The 25,893-nt window shown below is 32.6% G+C and overlaps 1 protein-coding gene across 4 annotated transcripts in view; it reads right to left on the bottom strand.

The window, feature by feature from the left end:
* Positions 1-25,893, bottom strand: part of FANCL (Fanconi anemia, complementation group L) — a 79,149-nt gene that overhangs the window by 14,257 nt on the left and 38,999 nt on the right. For 3 of the 4 annotated variants that reach the window (XM_011941805.1, XM_011941804.1, XM_011941806.1), the window contains 2 exons: positions 24,111-24,207; positions 18,765-18,833 (listed from right to left, as the gene is read on the bottom strand). In XM_011941805.1, the coding sequence (XP_011797195.1) occupies positions 18,765-18,833; positions 24,111-24,207 (166 nt within the window). Of the gene's footprint in view, positions 1-18,749; positions 18,834-24,110; positions 24,208-25,893 lie in introns of all 4 variants that reach the window. The other variant, XM_011941803.1, reaches the window with a different exon arrangement.

Consider the following 25,893-nt stretch of genomic DNA (forward strand, 5'->3'; position numbering starts at 1 on the left):
ATGCTACCTGACTTCAAACTATACTACAAGGCTACAGTAACCAAAACAGCATGGTACTGGTACCAAAACAGATATATAGACCAATGGAACAGAACAGAGGCCTCAGAAGTAATGCCACACATCTACAACCATCTGATCTTTGACAAACCTGACAAAACCAAGCAATGGAGAAAGGATTCCTATTGATTAAACAGTGTTGGCAAAACTGGCTAGCCATATGCAGAAAACTGAAACTGGACCCTTCCTTACACCTTATGCAAAAATTAACTCAAGCTGGATTGAAGACTTAAACGTAAGACCTAAAATCATAAAAATCCTAGAAGAAAACCTAGGCAATACATCGGCATGGGCAAAGACTATGACTAAAACACCAAAAGCAATGGCAACAAAAATTGACAAATGGGATCTAATTAAACTAAACAGCTCTGCACAGCAAAAGAAACTATCATTAGAGTGAACAGGTAATCTACATTATGGGAGAATATTTCTGCAATCTATCCATCTGACAAAGGGCTAATATCCAGAATCTACAAGCAACTTAAACAAATTTACAAGAAAAAAACAACCCCATCTAAAAGTGGGTAAAGGATATGAACAGACACTTCTCAAAAGTGTCCAACAAACATATGAATAAAAAGCTCATCATCACTGGTCACTGGAAAAATGCATATCAAAGCCACAATGAGATACTATCACATGCCAGTTAGAATGGTGATTATTAAAAAGTCAGGGAACAACAGATGCTGAAGAGGATGTGGAGAAACAGGAACGCTTTTACACTGTTGGTGGAAGTGTAAATTAGTTCAACCATTGTGGAAGACAGTGTGGCTATTCTTCAAGGATCTACAACCAGAAATACCGTTTGATCCAGCAATCTCATCATGGGGTATGTACCCAAAGGATTATAAATGATGTTACTATAAAGACATGCACACACATGTTCATTCCAGCACTATTCACAATAGCAAAGACTTGAAAACCTACCCCAATGCCCATCAGTGATAGACTAGAAAAGAAAATGTGGCACATATATCCCATGGAATACTATGCAGCCATAAAAAAGGATGAGTTCATGTCCTTTGCAGGGACACGGATGAAGCCAGAAACCATCATTCTCAGCGAACTAACACAGGAACAGAAAACCAAACACCACATGTTCTTACTCATAAGTTGGAGTTGAACAATGAGAACACATGGACACAGGGAGGGAAACATCACACACCGGGGCCTGTCGGGGGGGTGTGGGACTAGGGGAGGGATAGTATTAGGAGAAATACCTAATGTAGATGACGGGTTGATAGATGCAGCAAACCACCATGGCACATGTATACCTATGTAACAAACCTGCACATTCCCAACATGTATCCCAGAACTTAAAGTATAATTAAAAAATAAAATAAAATACAATAAAAATAGCCATCTTCTCATTTTTTAACATAAGCAGTCTCACATCTCACCAGAGCTACTGTGCCATTGTTTAAAGGGTTTTTTTTTTGCCCATTTGTAAAGTGCAAAGTAATCAAAAAAAATATCGAAACTTTTCAGAAAAAAAAGTGAGAGTACTAATATTAATGAGATAACATTAAAATAGTAAATGTTAATAAGGATGCAAAGCAACTGAACTCTCATATACTGTCAGTGGGCATGTAAATGGCACAACTGTTTTGAAAAGATTTGGCAATTTCTTTAAGAATTAAATATATTCCTATCTTATAACCTGGCAATTCCACTCCAAAAAAAGTGAAAAGATATATCCATAAAAATACCGTTACCAGAATGCTCATAGCAGCTACATTCACAAGCACCAAAAACTGGTAACAGTCCAGATGTCTGTCAACAGGCGAAAGGATAAACAAATCTCAGTATATTCATGCAATGGACCACTACTCAGGAATAAAAAGGAATGAACTATTGATCCATGTCACAACATGGATAAATTTCAGAAATTTGATGGGTAAAATAAGCCTATGTAGGAAACAGTACATACTGTATGCCTCTGTTTATAATATCTGGAATAGGCATAACTAAACTTAGGCGGAAAACAATCAACATAATAGGGATTTACTAGGACGGGACAAAACCCTGTGATGATAATGTTCTGCATCTTGACTGTGGATTGCACTGGTGTATCCATTTACTGGAACTTACGGAACACTTAACATTTATGCACTTTACTGTTTCCAAATTTTACAAAGAACTGAACTCTAGTTAAATGTATGCATGCTGATGATATATTTTAAAGAAAGTATTCAGATACCTGCAAGTTACTTTGGATAGAACTAAAAATGGCTGGATTTATGGGTGGAAGAAAGGATGAATAAATGGAAAAACATATGATAAATGAAATATAGCAACGATTAACTACAAAATTTAGATGGTGGATATATGGGTATTCACCATAAACTTTTTCAATGTTTCTTGTACGTCAGAAAATTTGTAATAAAACATTGGAGGGGGGAATGAATCTCAAAAATATTAAATAAATGATATAAATTATGTGTGAGTTACTTGCTATAACTGAGAAAGTTGACCCAAATTATTATTTCTGGATTAGGATATAGACTAATTTGCTTCATTTTAAAAAATATTTAATAACTGGCCTTTTAAAATTAATCTTCAAATCTATACATTTAAATAATATATTTAAAACCCTCTCTAAAACACACAAATATGTCTTCTCAGAAAAAAGCTTACTATATAAGACAGATTACAATTTTTGAAATGTCTGTGATAAGCATTCTGAACCACAGAATCTTCAACAGGTTAAAAAAAATACATCCTACCTTCTAAGTAAAATTTAGCATTTCCTTCAACTATGGATATAGATAAGAAACCACAGAAATATTATCAGTAACTGTAACTTTCTCCACAATAAAAATCATACTGGAATCACCTAAGGAACTTAAATATTAATATACAAATTCTATTCTACCCATTCCTTTTTAATTGATGTTAGCTCAATACAGCCTTTATATGGGGACTTCAAAAAGTTTCTCAAGTGATTCTAATGTGCAGATAAGGTTAAAAACCACTAGTGAAAGAATGAAGAATAGCCATGCTTGTTTCAGTCCAACTATTACCAGAGTCATACTTCCATACAATTCACAAAAAGAAAGGCATCCTTAAGAACATTTTCATCATAACTTTGACTTTTGTTGTTAATGTTTAAAATAACATTCTATTTTATTCCTGTGATAAATTCTGGAATTTTTGAGGGGTATACAATAAATTTGTAAGAAATAAAACCCATTTTATACAACTAACCTATGGAAGAAACAGTTTTATCTTCAACTTAAAATAGTTCATTTGTAACCATATTTAACAAACTATATAGGTCAAGCATTGAAGAATGCAAGTCCTCACTTACATCACATCAGGTTATACAAAATTAAGTAAACAAATACTACATAAATGAACGATATCCTAATAGAACTCAATCCAGCAAATCTGAATAATGTGTCTACTGAGTGTTACAATCAACACTAGATACTGGTGATACTAAGAAAATAGAAAATGCAATAGAGTATGCTGATTAAGATCACAAACTATAGCCAAGTTAGTCTCATTCCTAGCTCTACCACTTAACATTAGTTGCATCTTTTCAGCAAGTTACTTACCTCCCTTAGCATTTGTAATATGGAAATAGTGTTAATCCTCACAAGATCTGAGTGAGACAATGTAGACAAAATGCTAACTTCTTAGAGTAAATGTTTAAAAATTGGGAGCTATTATTATAAGACACATAGTACTCGTCCTAGAGAAGTTCACAGCCTAATAATAGCAAAATATCTGTACCATATCAGACAAAGGATTGATACCCCTTATATAAGGTTACTAAAAAATATTTAAAAAAAAAGAATAGAAAAAATGAAGACATAATTCCCTAAAAAGTATATACATGATCAAATTAAAATATCCAAACTCTTAAGTTTAGGTATTATTTCACAAATTGCAGAGCTTCAGAGTTAGAGGATGGTGAAAAAAAATTAAGTATATGGGTGTAGGTCTGAATTCTCCAAAGTAGCCTTTCCTTCATTAACCAAGATAGCTTAATCCCATGGTTTGGCTTCTCTCTTACAGCACTCCCCTTATTAGTTACTGCTTTTATTACCAAACCTCAGTGAAGAGGTCAGCATTTTGTAGGTCCTATGGAATCTTTATCCATGCTCTTAATCCATTCCAGAATAATCAAGAGTGGTTTTGTTCTCACTCTGCTTCAGTGATTTTAATCTAATCTTTTACTGGTCCCCAGTTAGTGTGGTTACATTTTAAAAATCCTCTTTTATGACAATGACAATTTTTTATTCTCTTCTTTGTACCTTTCCATATTTCCTATAACATTTTTATAATCCTAGAAAAGCACACATAGAAATAAAAATAAGTGATCTGTTATCCATCCTTTCATTTCCTGATGCTCACAGTATAGCAGAAAGTACATTAAAGTTGATTCAGTGAAATTAACGTTTTAGCCATGTACGGGACTATGTTGGCTTCTCTGATATAAAATGTTAAAAGTACCCAGTTTGCAAGGAAAATCACAGCTCTCATATTGATGGTAACAAGGTATTTGATCTTAAGCAAGACATACTCAGCCTCTCTAAGCTTTAACATTGCACCTATAATTGTGGATGGTCCAGTAGACAACTTCTAAGGTAACTTCTAAGGTGACTTCCAGGCATAAAAGTCAAGAATTCTAAATATACCTGTTTGAAAATCCATGAAGTAGGTATTGCTTTCCCCTTAAAAGTACCGAGATTCCCTTTCAAGATGCCAATTATTACAATGCAACTTCATTTATTACCAATTATTGTTTATAAAGGGATTTTAATAAATATGAATATATCCCTTAAATATAAATGTCTATTTATATGATTTAATATACAATAACAATTTACTTTGATCTAAATAATTTTCACATCAGAATCAAAAATCTTTTATATGAGAATCAAAATATTTGTATTACAGTATACTTTATATCACCATGTATTTAAAGGAGAAATAAAAAATGCATTATAAATCTACCATTAATGCCTAAAATACAGGAGAAAAACTGCAACAGTCAAAAAACTCTTGAGTTGTGGAATAGGTTTTGAGCCATAAATTCTTAACAGGAATAGCAAAACAATTGTATAGCTTAAACACAGTGAAGATCCAAAAATTACACCCAGAACTTCAGATCTGCTAATCAAAGGAAAATGCCATCTGTTTTGTGCATGCATACAATAATAAGAATAAGGAAATGAAGAATAAAAATATAAGAGAAAAAATTAAAGACAACAGAAATTAGCAACAGAAAACAATCCTTAAACATACATACATAGGCTGCATGCCCCAAAAGCAGTAACTGTCTTACAGAGAAAAGTATCCTAGAAATCAAGATTATGCAGAAGCCTCTCAGCTAAGCCTTATCATGGTATGAGAAGGAAAAGAACACGATTCTCAGCACCATCTTGTCCTTAAAAAGTCCCCCAAAAGGGAAGGAAACACCGTGAGAAAGTTAGGAAACATAAAACAAGGTGAGAATAAATAACAGCCAAGTACATTCTACTTCACCTTCCACAAAAGGTCTGCAGCAAAGGTCCATGCTGAAGGCACACCAACCCACCACAGACTTTAAAAAAATCTATTGGTTGGTCTACCTTAACGTGGGGTAGGACTGTAGGAGAAAAAAGAGGCACAGGCCAAAAGAGAAACTAGAAAACTACCTCTATAATACTATATGCAGAAGGAGCACAGAAGCTAAGTTTAACAGGGAAATATTCCCTGATATGGAGTCTAATCTTCCTATGGTGAAAAACCAAAGGTCAGAAGAATAAAAAAAAGAATCTTAAGGAAAAAATAGACATCTCCACATGATTTGAAAAGAGCAGGCATAAAGATATTAAGAGATCAATCCAATATAAGTTCTCCTAAGGCACTTAATGAAATTCTCTGCACCTAATTCAGAATTACCTGAACTGTTCCGTATAAGGGCTCGTCCGTGAAAAGATCTGTGTTTGGGATCTCTGTGTTAATGCACCTGAAAGTTTCCGAACATACATACTGAAAAGATTTCTGAACAAACCACCCAACCAGCATATCTGACATTTAAACCTTGAGATCATGAACCATTAGTAAGTTACTCCATTCAAAGGTCACCAAATCATGACCTTACAGAAAAACTAAATGGCTTATTCTACTTCCTGAATAGTCTTATAACACTGAAGCACCATCACTTGCTTTTGGCAATTCTTGCCAATTTTTATACTGGAAGTTATAAATGAGTCAAAGACCCCGATAATTAAGCAGGGTAAGGACAGGGTTGGTTATTCTTGCTCATGTTTAATAAATGAAATAAACCACGCAAAAACGGGGTATCATTATTCTAAAGTCTTAAAATGTATCTCATTTTAAAACTATTGCTTAAGAAGCACAAGTCAACGAATAAGGAGATAAACAAAAATTTTATTAGTTCCATGACTAGGGAATGTAATTTTAGTGAAGGAATCAGTAGTTTGGCTTGTACAGTGTTATTTTCTACTGCCGAATTACTTGTACGCTTAGGTCTAAACACTTTAAAAAAACGTATTAGTACCTATCACTGAAATATTGAGAAACACTTTTCTTACATTCTACAAACTAGGTACAAGTGCAGCTAAGAAGTCAGTGCCTATTACCCACTGTTAGTTATATAGAAGTCACAGAAAAATTTTCAAATAGTGACAAGTCAAAGGAAGCCGACAGCAACTGTGAAGAAGATTACAATTTTCTAGAGGCAAGGAAATAATTTGAGAGAAGCCTAGTGCAGCCTTTGATTTATAAATTGATTTTAAAGAAGGCCTGCCAAGTTATACTGCTTAGGAGGTCATATATAATTGCATAGGTTTTGTTCAATCTTGAAAAATACATCAAATAATCAAAAAGCAAACATCAGAATTTTCCTTAAGAAGGTAAATTTCTGGGCCATAAGTATGCCTGGTATATTTGGACCCTTGTCCCACATATCTTCATCTGTAGCATATAACAATGACAACTGGCCGAAGCTTGAAATTTCCCCAGAAAGCAAAGCCAGAGACAAGGACATGTATCGGGAAAATTTATTGGAAGTGAACTCAGGGAATGAAGAGTGGGAACTAGAAAGAGTGAAACACAGTAGGGAATGCAAAATAAGGATGTGCTTTCAAGCTGGTTATTGTAGTCGATGGTAGCTCTGTAAGAAGCTGTAGAGAAAGCTCCTCAGAATTCCTGTCCAAGAACCAGAATGCAAGAGCATTTTTTTCTGGCTTCCACACCACTGGCTGAATTGCCCTAATGGGGATTCAGTCTCTCACACTTACAGGTGTGGATATGTATGCATGCCTAGTGGCTCCCACAGGCATCGTTGGTCTTAGCATTAGAAAATCCCTGGGGCAAAAAGAAGTGAAGTGGAAGAACTGCGTGCATTGTCTCATCAACATACACCACCATGAAGCTGACTGAAGCAATGTGGTTGAGTAAGAAATGTTGCAAAAATCAAAACCACAACGAGACACCATCTCACACCAGTTAGAATGGCAATCATTAAAAAGTCAGGAAACAACAGGTGCTGGAGAGGACATAGAGAAACAGGAACACTTTTACACTGTTGGTGGGACTGTAAACTAGTTCAGCCATTGTGGAAGACAGTGTGGCAATTCCTCAAGGATCTAGAACTAGAAATACCTTTGACCCAGCCATCCCATTACTGGGTATATACCCAAAGGATTATAAATCATGCTGCTATAAAGACACATGCACATGTATGTTTATTGCTGCACTATTCACAATAGCAAAGACTTGCAACCAACCTAAATGTCCATCAATGATAGACTGGATTAAGAAAATGTGGCACATATACACCATGGATTACTATGCAGCCATAAAAAAGGGATTAGTTCATGTCCTTTGTAGGGACATGGATGAAGTTGTAAACTATCATTCTCAGCAAACTACCCCAAGGACAGAAAACCAAACACCACATGTCCTCACTCACAGGTGGAATTTGAACAATGAGAACACTTGGACAGAGGGCAGGAAACATCACACACCAGGGCCTGTCATGGGGTTGGGGGATGGGGAAGGGATAGTATTAGGAGAAATACCTAATGCAAATGACGAGTTAATGGGTGCAGCAAACCAACATGGCACATGTATACATATGTAACAAACCTGCACGTTGTGCACATGTACCCTAAAACTTAAAAGTACAATAATTTTAAAAAAAAAAAGTGTTGCAAAGAAAGTGAAGATGGAAGCAAGAATTACCTGATTCCTAGGCAAAAATAGACAAGAAACTGACGTAAGTTCAATTCTCTAAGAGCTAAGTAAATATATTTTGAAAACTTTTTTCACATGAAATAAATTTATATACAGCTTCAATGGTAGTGAAAGTGTTATCCTTGAAAAATGTAGAATGTGTGTACATAAACAATGTCCATTTTGAGTTTTATTATTGAGCTTTGAGAGTTCTTTATATATTCTAAATACATCAGATATATGATTTGCAAACATTTTCTAATCTAGCTTCTAATTTCTCTTAAGAGTGTCTTTCAAGAACAGAAATTTTTATTTTTGATGAAGAACAATTTATCAATTTGTTCTTTTTTGGACCTTGCATTTGGTGTTATACTAAGAAATATCTGCCTAGCCTAGAGTTACAAATGCTTTTTCCTGTGTTTCTTCTAGAAGCTTTATATTTAGGTTTTTATATTAAGTTTATAATTCATTATAAATTAATTTCTGTATATGGATCAATGAGTTCATTTTCACTTACAGATATCCAATTGTCTCAGCACCATGTATTGAAAGACTGTCCTTCCTCCACTAAACTATCTTTGTACCATCGTTGAAAACAGCTGTTTGTATATGTATGGGTCTATTTCTGAACTCTCTGTTCCAGTGATCTACTTGTCTACTTTTATGAAAATACCAAATTATCCTGAAAAAAAGTAGATTTGTAAGTATTTAAATCAGGTTGTGTTAGTCTTCTCATTTTGTTCTTTTTCAGAGTTATTTTAACTATCATAAGACCTTTGCAGCCTTTGCACATACATTTTGGAATAATTCTGTTAATTTCAGGATGTTTTTGTTTTTATTTTTTTTTTTTTGGTTTTTTGTTAGTTAGTTTTTGAGATAGGGTCTCTCTCTGTCACACAGGCTGGAGTGCAGTGGCATGATCACAGCTCACTGCAACCTCGAGCTCCTGGGCTCAACTGATCCTCCCACCTCAGCCTCCTGAGTAGCTGGGGGACTACAGATGTGTTGCCCCCACACCCAGCTGATTTCTGTATTTTTTGTAGAGACGAGGTTTCACCATGTTGCCCAGATGTTCTCCAAATGTCGGGTTCAATCAATCCTCTAGTCTCAGCCTCCTAAAGTGTTGGGATTATGGCTGTGAGCCACTGCAACCAGCCATAATTTTGTCAATTTCTTAAATGAGAAAAAAGAAAAAAAGAGCTGTTGGGATTTTGATTGTGACTGCATTGAATCTTTAGATCAATTTGGAGAAAATTTTACTAGCCAAATTCTGAAAACAACCCATATGCCCATCAAAAGGTGAATGGCCAATATGTGGCACATCCATCAATACTCAGCAAAGAATGAACTATATTACATGCTACAACATGGTTGAATCTCCAAGTGATTATGCTAAGGAAAAAAAGACTGGCATAGAAAAGCACACAGAATTATATAAGATTCTATAAACTGCAAACAAATCAATGGTAGCATAAAGCAGATCAGTACTTGCCTGAGGCCCAGGGGGAAGGTTGGGAAGGACTAAAGGGAGGGACAACAATGGGGAAGGAGGTGACTGGGATATGATGGATATGTTTATTATCTTGATTGTGGTGACAATTTAATGGGTGTAGATATTTGTCAAAACTCAGCGAAGTATACACTTTAAATACATTCAGTTTACTGTATGTCGATTACATCTCAATAAAGCTATTGAAAAAACCAGTCATTCTGATTTCTGAACAGTAATGGATCTACACAGCAGATGTGTAGAAACTAACAGCTTCTCGTTAGTTTTCTCAACAATTAGGAACTTAACATAAAATAGTAACACTCCTCAGGGTAATGGCAAAGAATGCGGAAGAGTTCATATACCCAACACTTAAAGAATAAAACTGTATTACTTCTATATGTATATATAGATATATAAATGTGTATATATTGGAGAAGGGGGAAAGACACATGTGGGAACTAAGATGTTAGCTATTTCCCCATAACTGTTATTAAATTGTTAAGCAAGGAAAGCACTTAAGTAGAAAAGTATGAACACTGCCAATCTCAGAATGTAATGCTTATTATCTTTAAAAGCATTTTGTTACTTTCATAATACCTGAAGTGAAGTAATAATGTCAGTCACTTAACCAGATCTTAGAGTATAATATCTTCATCTTAAGTACTATTATTTCCAGCATTTTAATAATTTCCACACAGTGCCAGAATGTGATCTTTTGTGCTCTGATGACACTTAAATTAATAGCATAATTTTCTGGTACTTGCAACAGTTGCTTTCAATTCCGATTTTTTTATTCTTCCCTATAATACTTGCAGATAAATCTTCTAATAATTCTTTTTTTTTTCTTTATCTTTGGAGATTCCAAAAGTATAAATAGAATAAGAGAATATTAAGAAATAAAGCTTTTTAAGAAATTTTAGTATTACTTGTAATATGTCCATCAGGTATCTTTAAAGAGGTGATAAATCTAAATATTCAGTTCATTTGAAGTGACTTACATGCTTCATTGATGTTTTCAACTCTTTCTACAGGTTTATCTGTAACTGAATTTGTTTGGTCAAATACTGTTACCCATCAAGCAATCCATAAAGAACATATCACCTCTTCTATACTCAAGTTATTTTGACTATAACTGATCACTGATCATTTAAAACATTTGCAAGTGTTTTTCATTCAGGTGAAAAGGGTATCTGCCCACAGGACCAAATAAAACATAGTCACCTCATGTGTAGTCATCACAGAGTAACTGTAGCAATTCCACTTTTGAAAAGGGAAAGAAAGTTCCTCAAGCACATGTTGAAATAAGTAGGTACTTTCAATCTCATCCTTAGCATCCTATATTGTGAACTATTCAAAAAAAAAAAAAAAAAAGGCCAAGCCAATTAGTGGATCAGAAAAAAAAAAAGAAAAAATACTAGCTTTTTGTTCCAGTTAGGTTATATCCAAAAGGGTGCTACCATCCCTAAAGAAAAAAGTTAGCTATATCTCATTTTTCATCATTGTAAAATCAATGAAATGAAAAAATAAATGATCATAAAAACCTTTACATCAGATAAGCTCAAAACTAATAGAAAGAATACCAATTTGCTGCTAGCTGCCAATGTTATTCTTATAGCCAGAGCCAGGGAACTAATTGCTAACAGTGACATCATTTAATTAATTAATTAATACTGTCTCAGTGTCTCTACTATTTACAAACTCCAATATTTTCCAACTCTGTATCTATCTAATAAATTGGTTGGGTTTCTAATATTCAACTTTTATCTTGGCACAAGATGAGGGGGAAATATTTTCTAGCTCTACGTATTAGCATTTCTAATACGTAGAGCTAGAAATGCTAGGAGGTCATATTTGAATTAACACTTTTTGTCACTGAAGTATCTATCATTTCTGTCTTCAACCTATTGGATCTTTATTCTTCAATGGCCATCTGTTTTTCAGAAATGAAGGTTTAAAATATATACACACATACATGCATGCACAAGCATATAAACACCAAATTAGCCCCTGGATTATTAAAAAAAAAATTCAAATAGATACAGACATAGTGTATCAATTTACCAGAGTCCCTGATCAGGAACAAAATATGAGAGAAAGAATGTTAATAAATTGTACTCACATTAAAATAAACTTGCTTCACTGATACTACCTAAAATAATTTTTATCCAAAAGTATTTTAAAATATAGATCACAACATTAAAGGAGTCATTTGGAGACTGATACTCATATGTTTTCTCTTACTTAGGATACCTGCTATATGAAAATATTTTACTGCGTTACTCCAAACCATACCATTAAGCATTAAGTTCATCGAAGTACTCACAATATATTATTAACCAATAAAACTGTGAAACCAAACAGTATTTCTCTCAACGTCTCTTTTCTCTATTATTTATAGTACAATGTATATGCAGTCACCTTTCACATCCACGTAGCCTAGTGAGATTGACCATGATTTTTCACTAATCATCCCTATTTCATTTTTGAACACAGAAAACTCCTTGTTTATTGCATATAAATAAAATGCTGTATTTAAAGTCTTTAACGTATATGTAATTCAATATATAGATAACTGTTGTCGGACAGATATGTGTGTATAAATACACAAATAAACACTATCATTACACATGGAGAGAGATCACTTCTTTGCCCACATTAGCTCTCACTATATTGAGTTCACCAATTTACAAACTGCATTAACTCCCTACATCACTGTGTACATTTGTACAGCATTTTACAATTCGAAAGGATTTTCATATACAACACCTCAATTTGTTCTCATATGTAATCTATGACACAGATATTATTTCTCTCTTTTTATAAGTAAGTGATTTACATAAGGTCATGCACTGGTAAAGACAGAGTCAAAATGTGACCCAGACTTTTTAGACTCTGTATTCTCTTTACACTATGCTACAGTGGCTGAGCAGATATGAAGCCTACTGTGAAGGTCTATAATAAAGTCATATTTATTAACATCAGCAAGTAAATCAATTAATGTACCTCATAATGAAGGCATTTGATTAAAAAAACCTGTTCCATATAACTAGTCTCTTTGGGTCTTTAAATTTATGGGGGAGCTTTGCCATTCCAAAAGTATCTCATGTGCTCACAATGCACAGATCTCAAATCTTCTACAAAGCTTAAACCAATTTTCATAATCTTAGAAATCAACTGAAACTATAACGATATATCTTCTTTAATCTGGCAAGTAAGTGAAATTCAAAGTCATATATCCATCCCACTGCCCATAAAACACATTTACTTAGAAATACCATTGGTATTTTAGTATATGGGGGTTGAATGAGTTATAACAACTTAGAAAACTAAAGAAATGGAAAAGTTTTTAAAAAAACTTACCTCTAGGAATAATAAAAACCAGGGTGACAAAGGAAAATTAATCATAGTTAACTACATTACATTAGATATAAATAACCACATTACTTATATCTACATAGGATACAAAGATCTTCATTATAATGTAAACACTGAGTATTACTATCCAAATTACAATATAGTTATTTGGGGAAAGCAGGAAGGTAGGATGGAATGAGGGTAGGGAGAGAAAACAACAAACTCCTCATTATCTACAGTGGAAGTTATTAGATAATGCCCAAAACAAAAAGTAGTATAAATACAAAAGCATGTAATGACAACTACTGAAAGAATCAGCTAACAGCCAAAAGTGTTTGCCCCTGGAGAAACAGGTGAGATGGAGGCTATGCTGTTTTTTCTAAAAAGAAAGCAAAAACAGCAACAACAAAAAAAACCATGCAAACTTAACTCCTGAAGCTATGTTCACATATTTGATCAAAATAAAACATTAAAAAAATGAATAGCTTGCCCACATTCTGATAACTAAAAAATACAATTAAAAAGACTGCATTAAAAATAACAAAAATCTTAAAAACTTAAGAAAAATTCAACAAAAATATGTAACATGTAGATTAGGAAATCATTGCTACTTTACTGAAGGACCTAAGTAAATGTAGAGATAATGTTTTTCTAGACTTTGGCCACATTAATTCTTAATTTGCTGGATAAACATAAACCCAATTGTAACTAAAACCCAAGTAATTCTAAGAATTATTTGGAATAACAAATGCACAGTATTATCAATGATATTTTTAAATGAAACTTTGTTAAGTGACAAGCATAGTTTCAAAACAATTATACAATGACACCTCAATACTACTGCCTAAATAAAAGCATTGATGGTAACTTTACATTTTAATTTTACTTGCTTGTATTTTCCCTCTTTCTCTTCTTTTTTAGAATCAATACAGGCTGCTTTTTAAATAAATAATTAGCTATTAAGAAAGAAAAATAAAAGAAAGGCAGCTGATAGGTGACTAAGTCTATAGGTCAAATGACTCCTACGCTGATACTTTTTCGACCATATCACATAATCTCAATAATAAATTTTCTTTGTTTTGATCCTTTTGATGTCCTTTTAGTCATACCACTGTGGCAACAGTAAGACTGCCAAGAAAGAAAAAGCATATGAAATTAACCAATTTAAGAGTGAATAAAATTCCACTACTAATGTTAAGTCCTCCAACAAAAACAGCAGAGAAAAAATGGAAAGAAAAAAAATCCAGTTGGTCAAAAGAACTTCCACAGGATCATTAGGGTGAAAAACTGGGGGGATTTGCCCCAACACCGTGCTTGTTTTAAACCAGCTTATTTTTCTTTACATATCCATGAAAGAGAAAAGGTTCACCGTTTCCATATACAGTACATATGAACTGAGGCAAAGGGCAGTTACATGACTTGTCTGAACTAATACAATTAAATTAATGGCTGAACTGTAAACAGAACTTAGAATACCCAACTGCTAGTATGCTGCTCTAACTAATGGATCATGCTCCCTGCTATGTAATAGGACTGCTTCCTTTAATTACAAATTTTTCATTCACCATCAGATTATCAGCCAGAGGCTTTATCATTAGTTTTGCTCTTCTTGCATTCATGGCATTATTCCAAGAATATAAGATTTCCATGATAAAAAATATAAAGACCACTATTTACTACACCACACCGAACCTGAGGATTCCAACTGCCCATGGCAAGAATACTTCACCAAGCCTGCATTTAGTGGCACACTTTCAGGCAAAATTGCAATTTTTAACATCCATTTTTGCTTGACCAGTGATCTGGACAAAAGGAATTTCATTTTTTTATAATCTTAACATTAGTGCACTCAAAATCTGACAGTAGGGCATTCTATAGTCTCAGTCAAGAGTATTTACACATGTGACCTGTATGTAAAAGTCTAAAACAATTATTAAAGATATATTTTGGAACATTTGTGATGTTAGAAAGTAGAATAAAATCATGAGATGTTCTTACCATCTATGCTAAAATCTATAAAAGATTAACTGAGCAAACAAACAAAGTAAATATCTACAAAGAGGTGCTTAGACACTTGTCTTTGAGAAGCACTTTGTGTCCCTTTGGCACATATTATGGCAGCAATAGTAGCAGCAGCCTTGCCCTTGGTGCTGATTTCTTACTACTCTAAATGTCTCCTCTGAGCCAGAATACACTGGCTGTTGCTGATCATGCTGTGAGACACCTGCACTGGCTACTAGGCTTGTCATGACGCACAAAACCCTACCATCTTCAGCTTGACATTGTGCAAGTTATAATTATTCATCCAAATGAATATGTCAGAGCAGCAGCAGCAGACCTCTCATCAGAGCAAAAGAAAAATACATCAAAACATTATCAACCCAGCAGGAAGACAGGAACCATAAGGAAAATTACCCATTTTTAATATGGATGCCACAAAGCCATGTCTATTATATTACAAAAAAAAAGAAAGACAAGAAAAAGAAAGATCTTCCAAGTTTAAAGTTCAGAAACACTGAATCCAAAGAGGAAATACATAAAAGCAGAAAGGGATTTTTAAAAAATCAATTATCTGAAATCTATTTACCATCTCTTAAATCTAACTCTGCTACTAAACTACAACAGTAACATTTATATTGCTTAAGAGAGACAACTGTTTACAAATTAAAAAAAAAAAAAAACTCCCACAAGCAGAATTGTTTGAGCCAGCCAATTAAAAAGGATCACACATAACAAAGAAGTCTCACATTTCTTCTTATTTTCAAAACATAAACTATCAACACTCTTACCATGTCTAAAAGACTCAGAGTTCACACTGCTGGTACCATCCAAAGTCCTTATGATATACAGCCAGAATCTTATACGAAAATGATATATTTTTTAAACTTTCTAAATATTAATGGCATGTGTAAAAAAAAAAAACTGTGAAATCAGCCCCCAACCCGCACAAATGAAGAAGACACACTCAAATTGTATAAGCATATAGAAAATAGGCGCTACCTCATACTTAAATACTAAAAATAACTTTCTGAACTATAGCAGAATCTTTTCAGAAAAATATATGAAAGATTTTCTTATTTGAAACACAACAGAAACCACAAGAGAAGGATGTGACCAGACTGAAAGTTAAACTCTGTATGACAAAATATACACAAAATTAAAAGACATGCCACAGAGATATTTATATCCCATATAACTAACAAAGAATTAGTATCAAAATATATGTTTAAACTTTAAACTTGGAAGATCTTTATTTTTCTGGGTTTTTTTTGTTTTTTTTTTTTTTTTACCCAATTTTGGGTAAACAGTTACTATTTGAAGGGAGAGAAGCAAAGAAAAGAAAGACGGGAAGGAGGGACAGAAAAGGGGGTCGGGTCTTAGCTATTCTTAAAACATTTTATTTTTAAGAGAAAGAGAAATATAGATATATCTGAACCAATGTGACAAAATATTAACATCTGTCAAATCTGAGTTGTGATAAAAGGTTGCTTAATTTATCTGTACTTTGCTAAGAATTTCAGTATATTCCACAAATAAAGATTTTATAATACACATTACTACTAATTCTACATTTTCTTAGAGGTACTACAAAACAGAAAATTTGTATAACCCAGTTAAACCTGAAACTTAAATTTGAATTAATATTACTAATATAATATTATTCCATGTTTATATGAATAAGGCACTGAGTATGTGGATATAAAATTTAAAAGAAACTGCCTTCAAAGATTTTCCAGTCTAGTAGAGAGCCACCAACTAATTTTGTTAAATAGCAAAATAAAGTAAGTACTAAGCAATCTTTTTCTGGCATTGCAAACTTTTCCACAAACAAATGCCTGGGGAAACTTCTCGAATTATGTACATCTAAAACACAAAGAAACTCATAAACGGTGTATTTTTCAACCTTGGAATTGTGATAAATATTAAAGTATACTTTAGAAATAACACCTGGAAAGAGTAACACAACCTAGCTATATTTTCTCGTGATCTCACTTAAAACATCAAGATTAAAATTCCAGAGCCAATAGAAAATGTATATTTTAAAAAAAGAGACATAGGTTTAATGAAAATTTTTTTAAAATAAAAAAACACTATAAAATGTATGCATAATTCTGATTATTTAATAGAAAAAAAATCAACATAGTATCTTACTTATTGCATACATCAAAACACCAAAAGCAAATTACAGGCTCTCTCTCCTCTATTTTGCTACATTTTCTCAACTTCCATTGTGGGGAGACTAGGACTTCAAAAAAAAACAAAAAAAAGAATATGAGAAAAATAATTTTTGGATAAACACAATATATAATTAAAATGGCATTTTGGCCTTGACAAGACTATTTAAATCCTGTTAGGCTTTTTACTTTTTACTAATTTCTTATATATTTACTTTACTCATGTATTTATATTTTAAAATACAAGCATAATTTTCTAAAATCTAACCAAAATTTTATAGCCAAAATGCGTAGCCTCTATTTACAGAATATTTGTAAAATGTCACTAGAAATGTTTTTTCTCTTTGCCTAAGAATAAAAATGTTCTCTCCATTTTGCTATCAACTGCCACAATTTACTTGTGAAAGAACTACGTCCTAACTAATCACACTGTGCCACATCCTTAAAAATCACACACATGAAATGGTGATAGTACTACTGATAATCATACCTCCTTATATCTATATGTTATAGTTTACAACGCACTTCTATAAAACATTATCTTGCTAATATCATCAATGCAGTGTGAAAATCAACTGACAGAAGCAGCAGAATCTCCTGTATTCTTTACACAAAATATTGAATGTTCTAAAGCACAAAATAAGAGAATATAATCTGAGTTCAAAAATGAACTAAGGACAAATACTTTAAAACAATAAAAATGGAGTCGAAATGGCAAGGTTTATGTTTTCAGTCATAATTCATTCTCCTCTGAAAAGGATTCTCTGATATGTAATCAACTTAAAAGTTTTAGCAATATGAAAAATTTCACTCAACTTTTCAGTTACCATTCACTGCTTTCCACAGAGTTCTTTAGAATTTAAATTTAAAGGAAAATGTCTGTCAAAAGTGCTTCTGCATGTTTACTGAAAATGAAGCATAAATATCTACAGGCTGGATGGTGTGTGTGTGTGTATTTATGCGTGGGTGTGGGTGTGAGTGGGTGTGTGTGTGCGCGTGTAGAGAGGGAGAGAGAAAATGGACATTAACTGTAAGGATATATAAAAGAAGCATTATAGAAGGTGTGTTTATAAATAAATGCATAAGGAAAACTGAAAAAAAAAAAGATTACTTCATAACCTATGAAGACTACCTGAGTAAAAAGAGTTACAGTTGGCCCTACCCACAGATTCCACATCTGCAGATTCAACCAACTGCAGATAGAAAATATTCAAAAATAAATAAATAACAATAAAACTATTTAAAAATACAGTATAATAACTACTTACATGGCATATGCATTGTATTAGGTATTATAATCTGGAGATAAAGTATACAGAAGATTGTGCACATGCTATAAACAAAGTCTCATTTCATATAAGAGACTTGGGTATCCATGGATTTTGGTATTTACACAGGGTCCAAGAAACAATCCCCCATGGATACTCTGGGACAACTGTACTTTTTAATTACTTAAAACAAATTGAAGAATTTACCTGAGGAGAATTTACCTGAGGTGTCCGGGAAGCAGAAAATGGAACAGGAAAATCCACAAAACAATCTGGTGATTCTGCAGGATACTATTTAAAAAGCATAAAATTAGACCATTTTTGCTTCTGTGTGTTAATATCACATGAAGTATTTTAGAAAAACTAGATATATTAGGGGCTGGGCGCGGTGGCTCACATCTGTAATCCCAGCACTTTGGGTGGCCGAGGCGGGTGGATCAGAAGGTCAGGAGATCAAGAAAAGGAAAAGGAAAAGGAAAGGAAAAGAAGGAAGGAGAAGGAGAAGGGGAAGCGAAAGGGAAAAGAAAAACTAGGTATATTAGGGGAAAACATATTATTGTAACTGCAAATGTATTACATATAATTATTTTTGCTCCACGTTCATAGTGACATTAAGAGCTTATTTATAGTCAACCCATGGAGGTGCAACTTTGGTGATTTGGAATTGCCAAAGCAATCAGTGTTGAGTAAAAGGTAATGAATTAAGTCAGTGTTGGGTCAGCCGCTGAAGTTATGATTTGAGGAATGAACTAAACTGGATCTCTGTTTATCTTTAAAATAAGAGGTTAAATTAGTTGATATTTAATTTTCTTCTAGTCCTAAATTTAATTTCAAATAGCATCAGTCACTATTTAAATAGGTAGTATCAGTTAAAGGAATTAAGAAATACACGAAAATGAATACATAAAGCTGTCAATGTAAAAAACTGTTTCCTACATTAAAGATATTAATTTTAGCAAGAAGATAAAATATCTTCTGGCTTAGTAAGAAAAAATAAAACATACTTTCTAGCAAGAAAAACCTTTGAAAGATTGGTAAATACAAAATTATTTCTTCAACTAGTCATACAAAAGTGGCAGTCATGAGGACAAACCAAATTTTTAAGTTAACAAAGGCAAAAGATAAAATTTCTTAAAATCAGTTTCCTTATTAGAGAATCATACTTAATGATTTCTCTATAATCCAATTCTGATTATTCAGTCACATGTAATTAAAAATACCCATTTCTTTCCATTAAAAAGCTAAAATGCACTGAAAGAAAATTAATTTTAGGAAAACTTTCATTTGACAAAATATTTAAAACAAGTTTTAGGCTTTCACTTTTTTCAGCCTCTTATTTTTCAGTACTCTGCTGGGTAAGCAAAAGGGAACAAAAAAATCACTACAGTATTTAACAAACACCTGAAATCAACACTTTCAAACATTTAGCTACAATGATCAGTTGGCTAAAAAGACTTACTATCAATATACAATCTGACTAATGGTATCTGGCTACGTAGAACTAAACACAAAGGCAAATATATAAGAAATCATATAAAAATATTCCAGTGATCTACTTCTGGGGGAAAAAAAAAGAAAGAAAAAAAGATCATGCTGAAATTAAAAGAGGAAGTTCTATTTCAGACAAAAACATCAGATGATATACTTCAGAGTATCATTGCTGTAATCACTGGAGAAACAATTTGTACACCCTATTTAAAAATCATGATTATCTCAAAGTAAATGTAGACAAAGACCTCAGCTTTCTTTGGTTCCACCTCTGTTAATTAACTTGTACGATCTCGAACAAGTCATTTAATTTCTCTGGCTGTTTCACATGTAAAAATGACAAAACTCAACTGAAAGTGTACAAAATCTCTTTTCCCTCTAAAATGTCAGAAGTCTTTAAAAATAATAATGTACACTTGAAACCTCTATGGGTCAAAAATGGAAAATTCAGTTCATTTTGAGTTGCTGCTATTTATCTTGGTGATGCTGACAATGAACAATATCAACTCTCTAACTTAAATGATTCATCAATCTAGATAGAAAATTAATGAAATGTTTACTGTATTTGGAGTAGATACACAAAGTAAAGTATTTGTGGTCCCATTAAGTACATACACAGCTCATTATGCTAAAAGAGTAAGATACTACCTTCAAGTAGGATTCAGAATAGTAAATGGTATCAGTGTACTGACATGGAAAGAGATCCACAAATAGTTAAACAAAAAAGCAAGTTAGAGTAAATATATGATTCTACATATATAAATGAGTGCAGTATGTAGTTTCTGAGATAATGACATCTTTCAAATATATTTTTATATTTGTAATACAATATGTATATATTAAATTAGACTGATCTTCATGCTAGTGGCTTTACTTCATATCTGAGTTAAATGAATACTTGTTATATGTGTTAATTACATTCATGTGCAAAATCAATTTTGTTTATATAACAAACTTCACATAATAGTACAGAACTTAAAAAGAACATTTATATGAGTCTGGATGATTTATCGTAAATATTAAAATATAAACTAGCATACTAGATATTCATTTTCAGAATAGCTTCTGAATTATAATAGTATTAACTACAATGTAGATGGACTACAATATAACAAAGTAACTTGATCAAAATTAAGATACTTTTCAATAGTAAGTTTTATAGGTATATATAAAACCACTGGCAACTAACTGTCAAAACTTTTACTTCCAAAAGTAATTTACAACAACAAAAGCTCCATATACAAGAATATTTACTGAAAAATACATATAGTATTTAATTATTTTCAAGTAAAACATAGTTCTCTAAATCTCATTTGCAGAAAATCAAATCAATAACTAAAAAACTACAATGATTACATATTAAGTATATATTTTTATCACACACAATATTTTTCAGACTCTATAGTATTAATATATTCTAAGACAAACTGTAACCAAGTCTGTTCTATGATTGGACTACCTAAGCAGTAAGGCTGACCTCCAAGTGAATATATACAAATTATAGCAGAGACGGAATGCCCACCCTCTGACACATATTTGTAATTTGTTTTTCAAGTAGTAGTGATCTTGACCAAAACTGAGGAAGCCCTGGGCTACTTCTTTTGTAAAGCAAAGGTAATTCAGTACAGAATGCACTGTAAGTATTGCATTAAAATATACCTATAAAAACCACAAAATTTATCTGGTTTACTTCTACTTATTTTTTATTTACATATATGTTTTTAATAAAGGACATCTAGTCAAAATGTGTATTTGTTTTCTTTGTGAGTTTCTTGGAGATGGTGAGGGGAAGTGGCAGAATTGGGAGAGTATGTATTCCAGAATAAATAAAACAAATGCATTTATTTACTGTATATTAAAAAAATCAAGTAATAGAAATAAAGGTTTATGTATTTATGAAAAAAGTCTGCTGAGGTATGTTATTAATAAAAAATTCAGCATTCCACTTAAAATTTAGTTTGGATTAAGATTTTGCATCATATACTCTTAATAGACAGTTAATGTTTCAGCTATTAACGTAGTTGACTAACAATCCCAGGCCCAATTTCTTTTTTTCTTTTTTCCTAAAATTTTACTTTCCTAAAATATTTTTCAGTTAATATTCCTATATGTGGAGCTTTTGTTGTTGTATATTACTTTTGAAAGTAAAAGTTTTGACAATTAGTTGGTGGTGGTTTTACATATACCTATACCTTTTTCCTAAAGAAAAAAAAGACATCCTGGTTTTCTTCAAATTTCCCCAGTGATTACTAGGTAAATGATTAATATGCTGAACTTGTTTATTCTACTTATTTGTCCAAATTCACAATCTAGAACTAATATTTTTTTCCTAAAAAAAAAAAAAAAGAAATTGTCACATCTCAAAGACAACTGTGGTGTACATATAAAAGCTAAACTACATTGAGAAATAAAATTCAAATAAATCATACCAACATAAGATTCAGTTACATGCTTTTTTTTGTTTTTACAAAACAGATTTTTTTTTTTTTTTGCCAAATTTCTTCCCAGCTTAAATAAAGCTTTCTCTTCTCTTTTGCGAGAGTATCCATAAAAGTGCTTCATAACTACAGATGTTGCAAAACTGACCCTGGAAAATATTCTCCAGAGAAATACTAAAAGCATCATCTTATCTACCTTGAAAAAGTATAGAAAAAAGCAGACAAAATGGACCACATTAAATTGTCACATCTTCACTCTGAATACTACCAATAAATGAACTAAATGTCATCAACTTGGATTAATAATCTTGTAGGTATAGTTAAAGGCAGCATAAATTTACAGCATCATCTTCTGAGGAAGTAGAAGAGCTTGTAAAAATGAGGACAGGATGTATTTAAAATCTTTAGTTTTGGTCTTCATAGAAAAATGGCTAATTTTATTAAGGTATAAAATATAAACAAATAGAGCTTTGAAGGAAATGACAGAACCCTTGCCACTGGCAACATGTGACCCTTCGGAAGGATAAAGGCAAATTTCTCTTAAAAAAAAAAAAAAAGCACACCTTTACAAACTAAAAAAGAAAATAAAAATCTTTTCAATTTAATAAAAAAAATTATCTAACTTATTTTACAAATAATGACATTTCCATCCCACTAATTTTTTCCAAGACTTATCACATATGGATCTTAAAATTAGACCTACACATTCTGTGTGTGAAAGAGATAATTAGTTATTTCTCAACCTGTCTGTTATAGAACCATTATAAGATATCAACTTTTCTGTGTCATCCAGTACAGCTTTATATATTAATTTTCTCTTGTGGAAAGCTTAAATGCCAGACACATTTTTAAAAAGGACAAACACAATTGATCTTTTCATCACTACAATCTTCTGAAAGAGTTGATTGATGACTCCTAGGAACAATAAAAAAAAAAGTTGGATGTCCTGGTTTTCTTCAAATTCTCATGTTTCCCCCGTGATTACTAAGTAAATGATCAATATGCTGAACTTGTTTATTTTACTTATTTGTCCAAATTCACAATTTAGAACTAAAAAATAAAGATGAAACAACCATGTTTTGTGCCAATAAAATATGCGATTATATATCACTATCCTATAAGGGATCTATAAACAGAGGCATAACCTCTGCAAATTCTTAAAATACTTAAGTCAAAAAACCCCAGCCAAAGCAAACAAACTATAAAAAAGTATGCATATATGTTGTCTGTGTTAGGGAGTGGGAATCATAGGTAAGAATAAGAACTACAAAAGAAATTTATACTAACAGTTGAATGCAAAAGATTTTCTCAGTACAACTTGGGATAGTGGAAGTGTCCACTGTCTTCTACACAGGATGTTACAAAATTAACATCATGGTACTCTGAGGCTATAAAATTGTATTTGTAATATTTGTCATAAAGTCTATATTTTGATCAAATTTGGATTAAAATATGACATGAAACTGTCTAGGCTTTTGGAAACGCGGTGAATAAATTCTTTGAGGCTTTCCAAAATCAATGTTTTAAAGCATGATATATGTATTTTTAGATGCAACTAGCACTTCTTTACATTGAGAGCATTCACAGAGTTCATTTCACAAAGTATTTCCTGATCACAATAACAGTTTAACGAGGCACATACCTTTGCCTTCAACTTGAGAGTTATTAAATGCTCTCTACCAGAAGCATCTTCTGCTTTTAACTTGATGGTACTGAAGCAGGTATCCACATACACAAGTCTGATGAGCAGAGAAGAATAAAAAATGATCACACCGGGGAGAGCTGGAGGGGAACTGGAGAAGGCAGAATTTGAAATGAAAATATTTGCTATATTCCTATTAATCCATTATAAAAATTAATCAGAAGAATTTCTGCATGCCAACCCTTTCTGCTGCTATAGATTTACTGCCGTTCATACACCAGCCTAGCACTTAATGCAGTCATATATCTCTGGATTATTTACAATGTGTGTCAAGGCTCATGCTGTGGTCAGTGAGCACTATGTTTCAGTTTTCCATCACTGGAACCTTTGGCACACACAGCATGTTCCTGTCAGCCTCTACTTATGTACACATTAAACTTCCTGTCAAACTCTTTGATCCATTTCTGTAGTTTCATACAGTATGAGACTTTCATGCTTCCTTTGTTTTTCTCCTCAATGAATTTCTCCTATATTATCAATAATGTTACCGTACAAAAATCTAGCTGATATTTGTTCATATACTCAAATTGATCCTCTAAGGAAAATGCTGTATAAGCACAGGTACAGCCTGGTCTCCTAACAATAAATTTTCTTTTTGCACAATATATAGCTTCTGACACTTAACCTATGCATGTATTCAAGATGACTAATATTCTAAACATATAGCACAAGCACAACTGTTTTGGCTTTAAGTTACTCTAAATGCATGAATTTTCTACAGTGAAAACCAATACCCTTTGAAATATATCATTCCGTAAAAATACCGTCCCTTGAGTAGCATAAACTACTGCCAAAAAGGTTCAAATTTAGCAGTATATTTACTAGTGAACTGGGCATATGGATATTTTTGACATTTTTACAATACTATTTTCTTGTAGAGATAAAAAGTAGTCGACCGGGCGCAGTGGCTCATGCCTATAATCCCAGCACTTTGGGAGGCCGAGGCAGGCAGATCACCTGAGATCGGGAGATCGAGACCAGCCTGACCAACAAAAAGAAACCCCGTCTCTACTAAAAATACAAAACTAGCCAGCCGTGGTGGCACAGACCTATAATCCTAGCTACTAGGGAGGCTGAAGAAAGAGAATCGCTTGAACCCGAGAGGCGGAGGTTGTGGTGAGTCCAGATCGCACCATTGTACTCCAGCCTGGGCAACAAGAGTGAAACTCTATCTCAAAAAAAAAAAAAAAAAAAAAAAAAAAGCAGTCTAAGAGCATTGCAAAACTTACCACCCAGGCTGACACTAAGACCCATAGGCGTTCAGAATATAAGCCTCCTAACTTAGGAAATATATTTTTTAATATCACTACATGCCATTTAGATACTGACCAGGTACTATATGATGATAAAATGAGCTAATTTCAAGAAATGTACAATGAAGTTGTGAAACACTGTAATGAAAATATATCTAAATCTGAAGATATCTATCTTCAATAACAGAATGGAAATTTTACCCCAATCTGTAAAAACTCTAGGGTCTTAGAAAACAAAAGTAAAACTATTCTAGAAAGTGTTTTATACACATAAAAATAACAATGAGTATATTTTCTTTCAGCTGTATCTATAAATGCTTCACCTCCAAAAAAAATTAGCATGAGTCTTTATCACATGTTTTACCATATGTCTCTAAAGTTCAGATATATCAATACCAGACTCTTAAAACTTCCACACTTCAGATTCAAGATGTTAAGCACATGCATTTATATTCTCTACTTCCTAAAAA

Source organism: Colobus angolensis, unplaced genomic scaffold, assembly GCF_000951035.1.
Source record: "Colobus angolensis palliatus isolate OR3802 unplaced genomic scaffold, Cang.pa_1.0 Scaffold201, whole genome shotgun sequence".
Classification (NCBI taxonomy): domain Eukaryota; kingdom Metazoa; phylum Chordata; class Mammalia; order Primates; family Cercopithecidae; genus Colobus; species Colobus angolensis.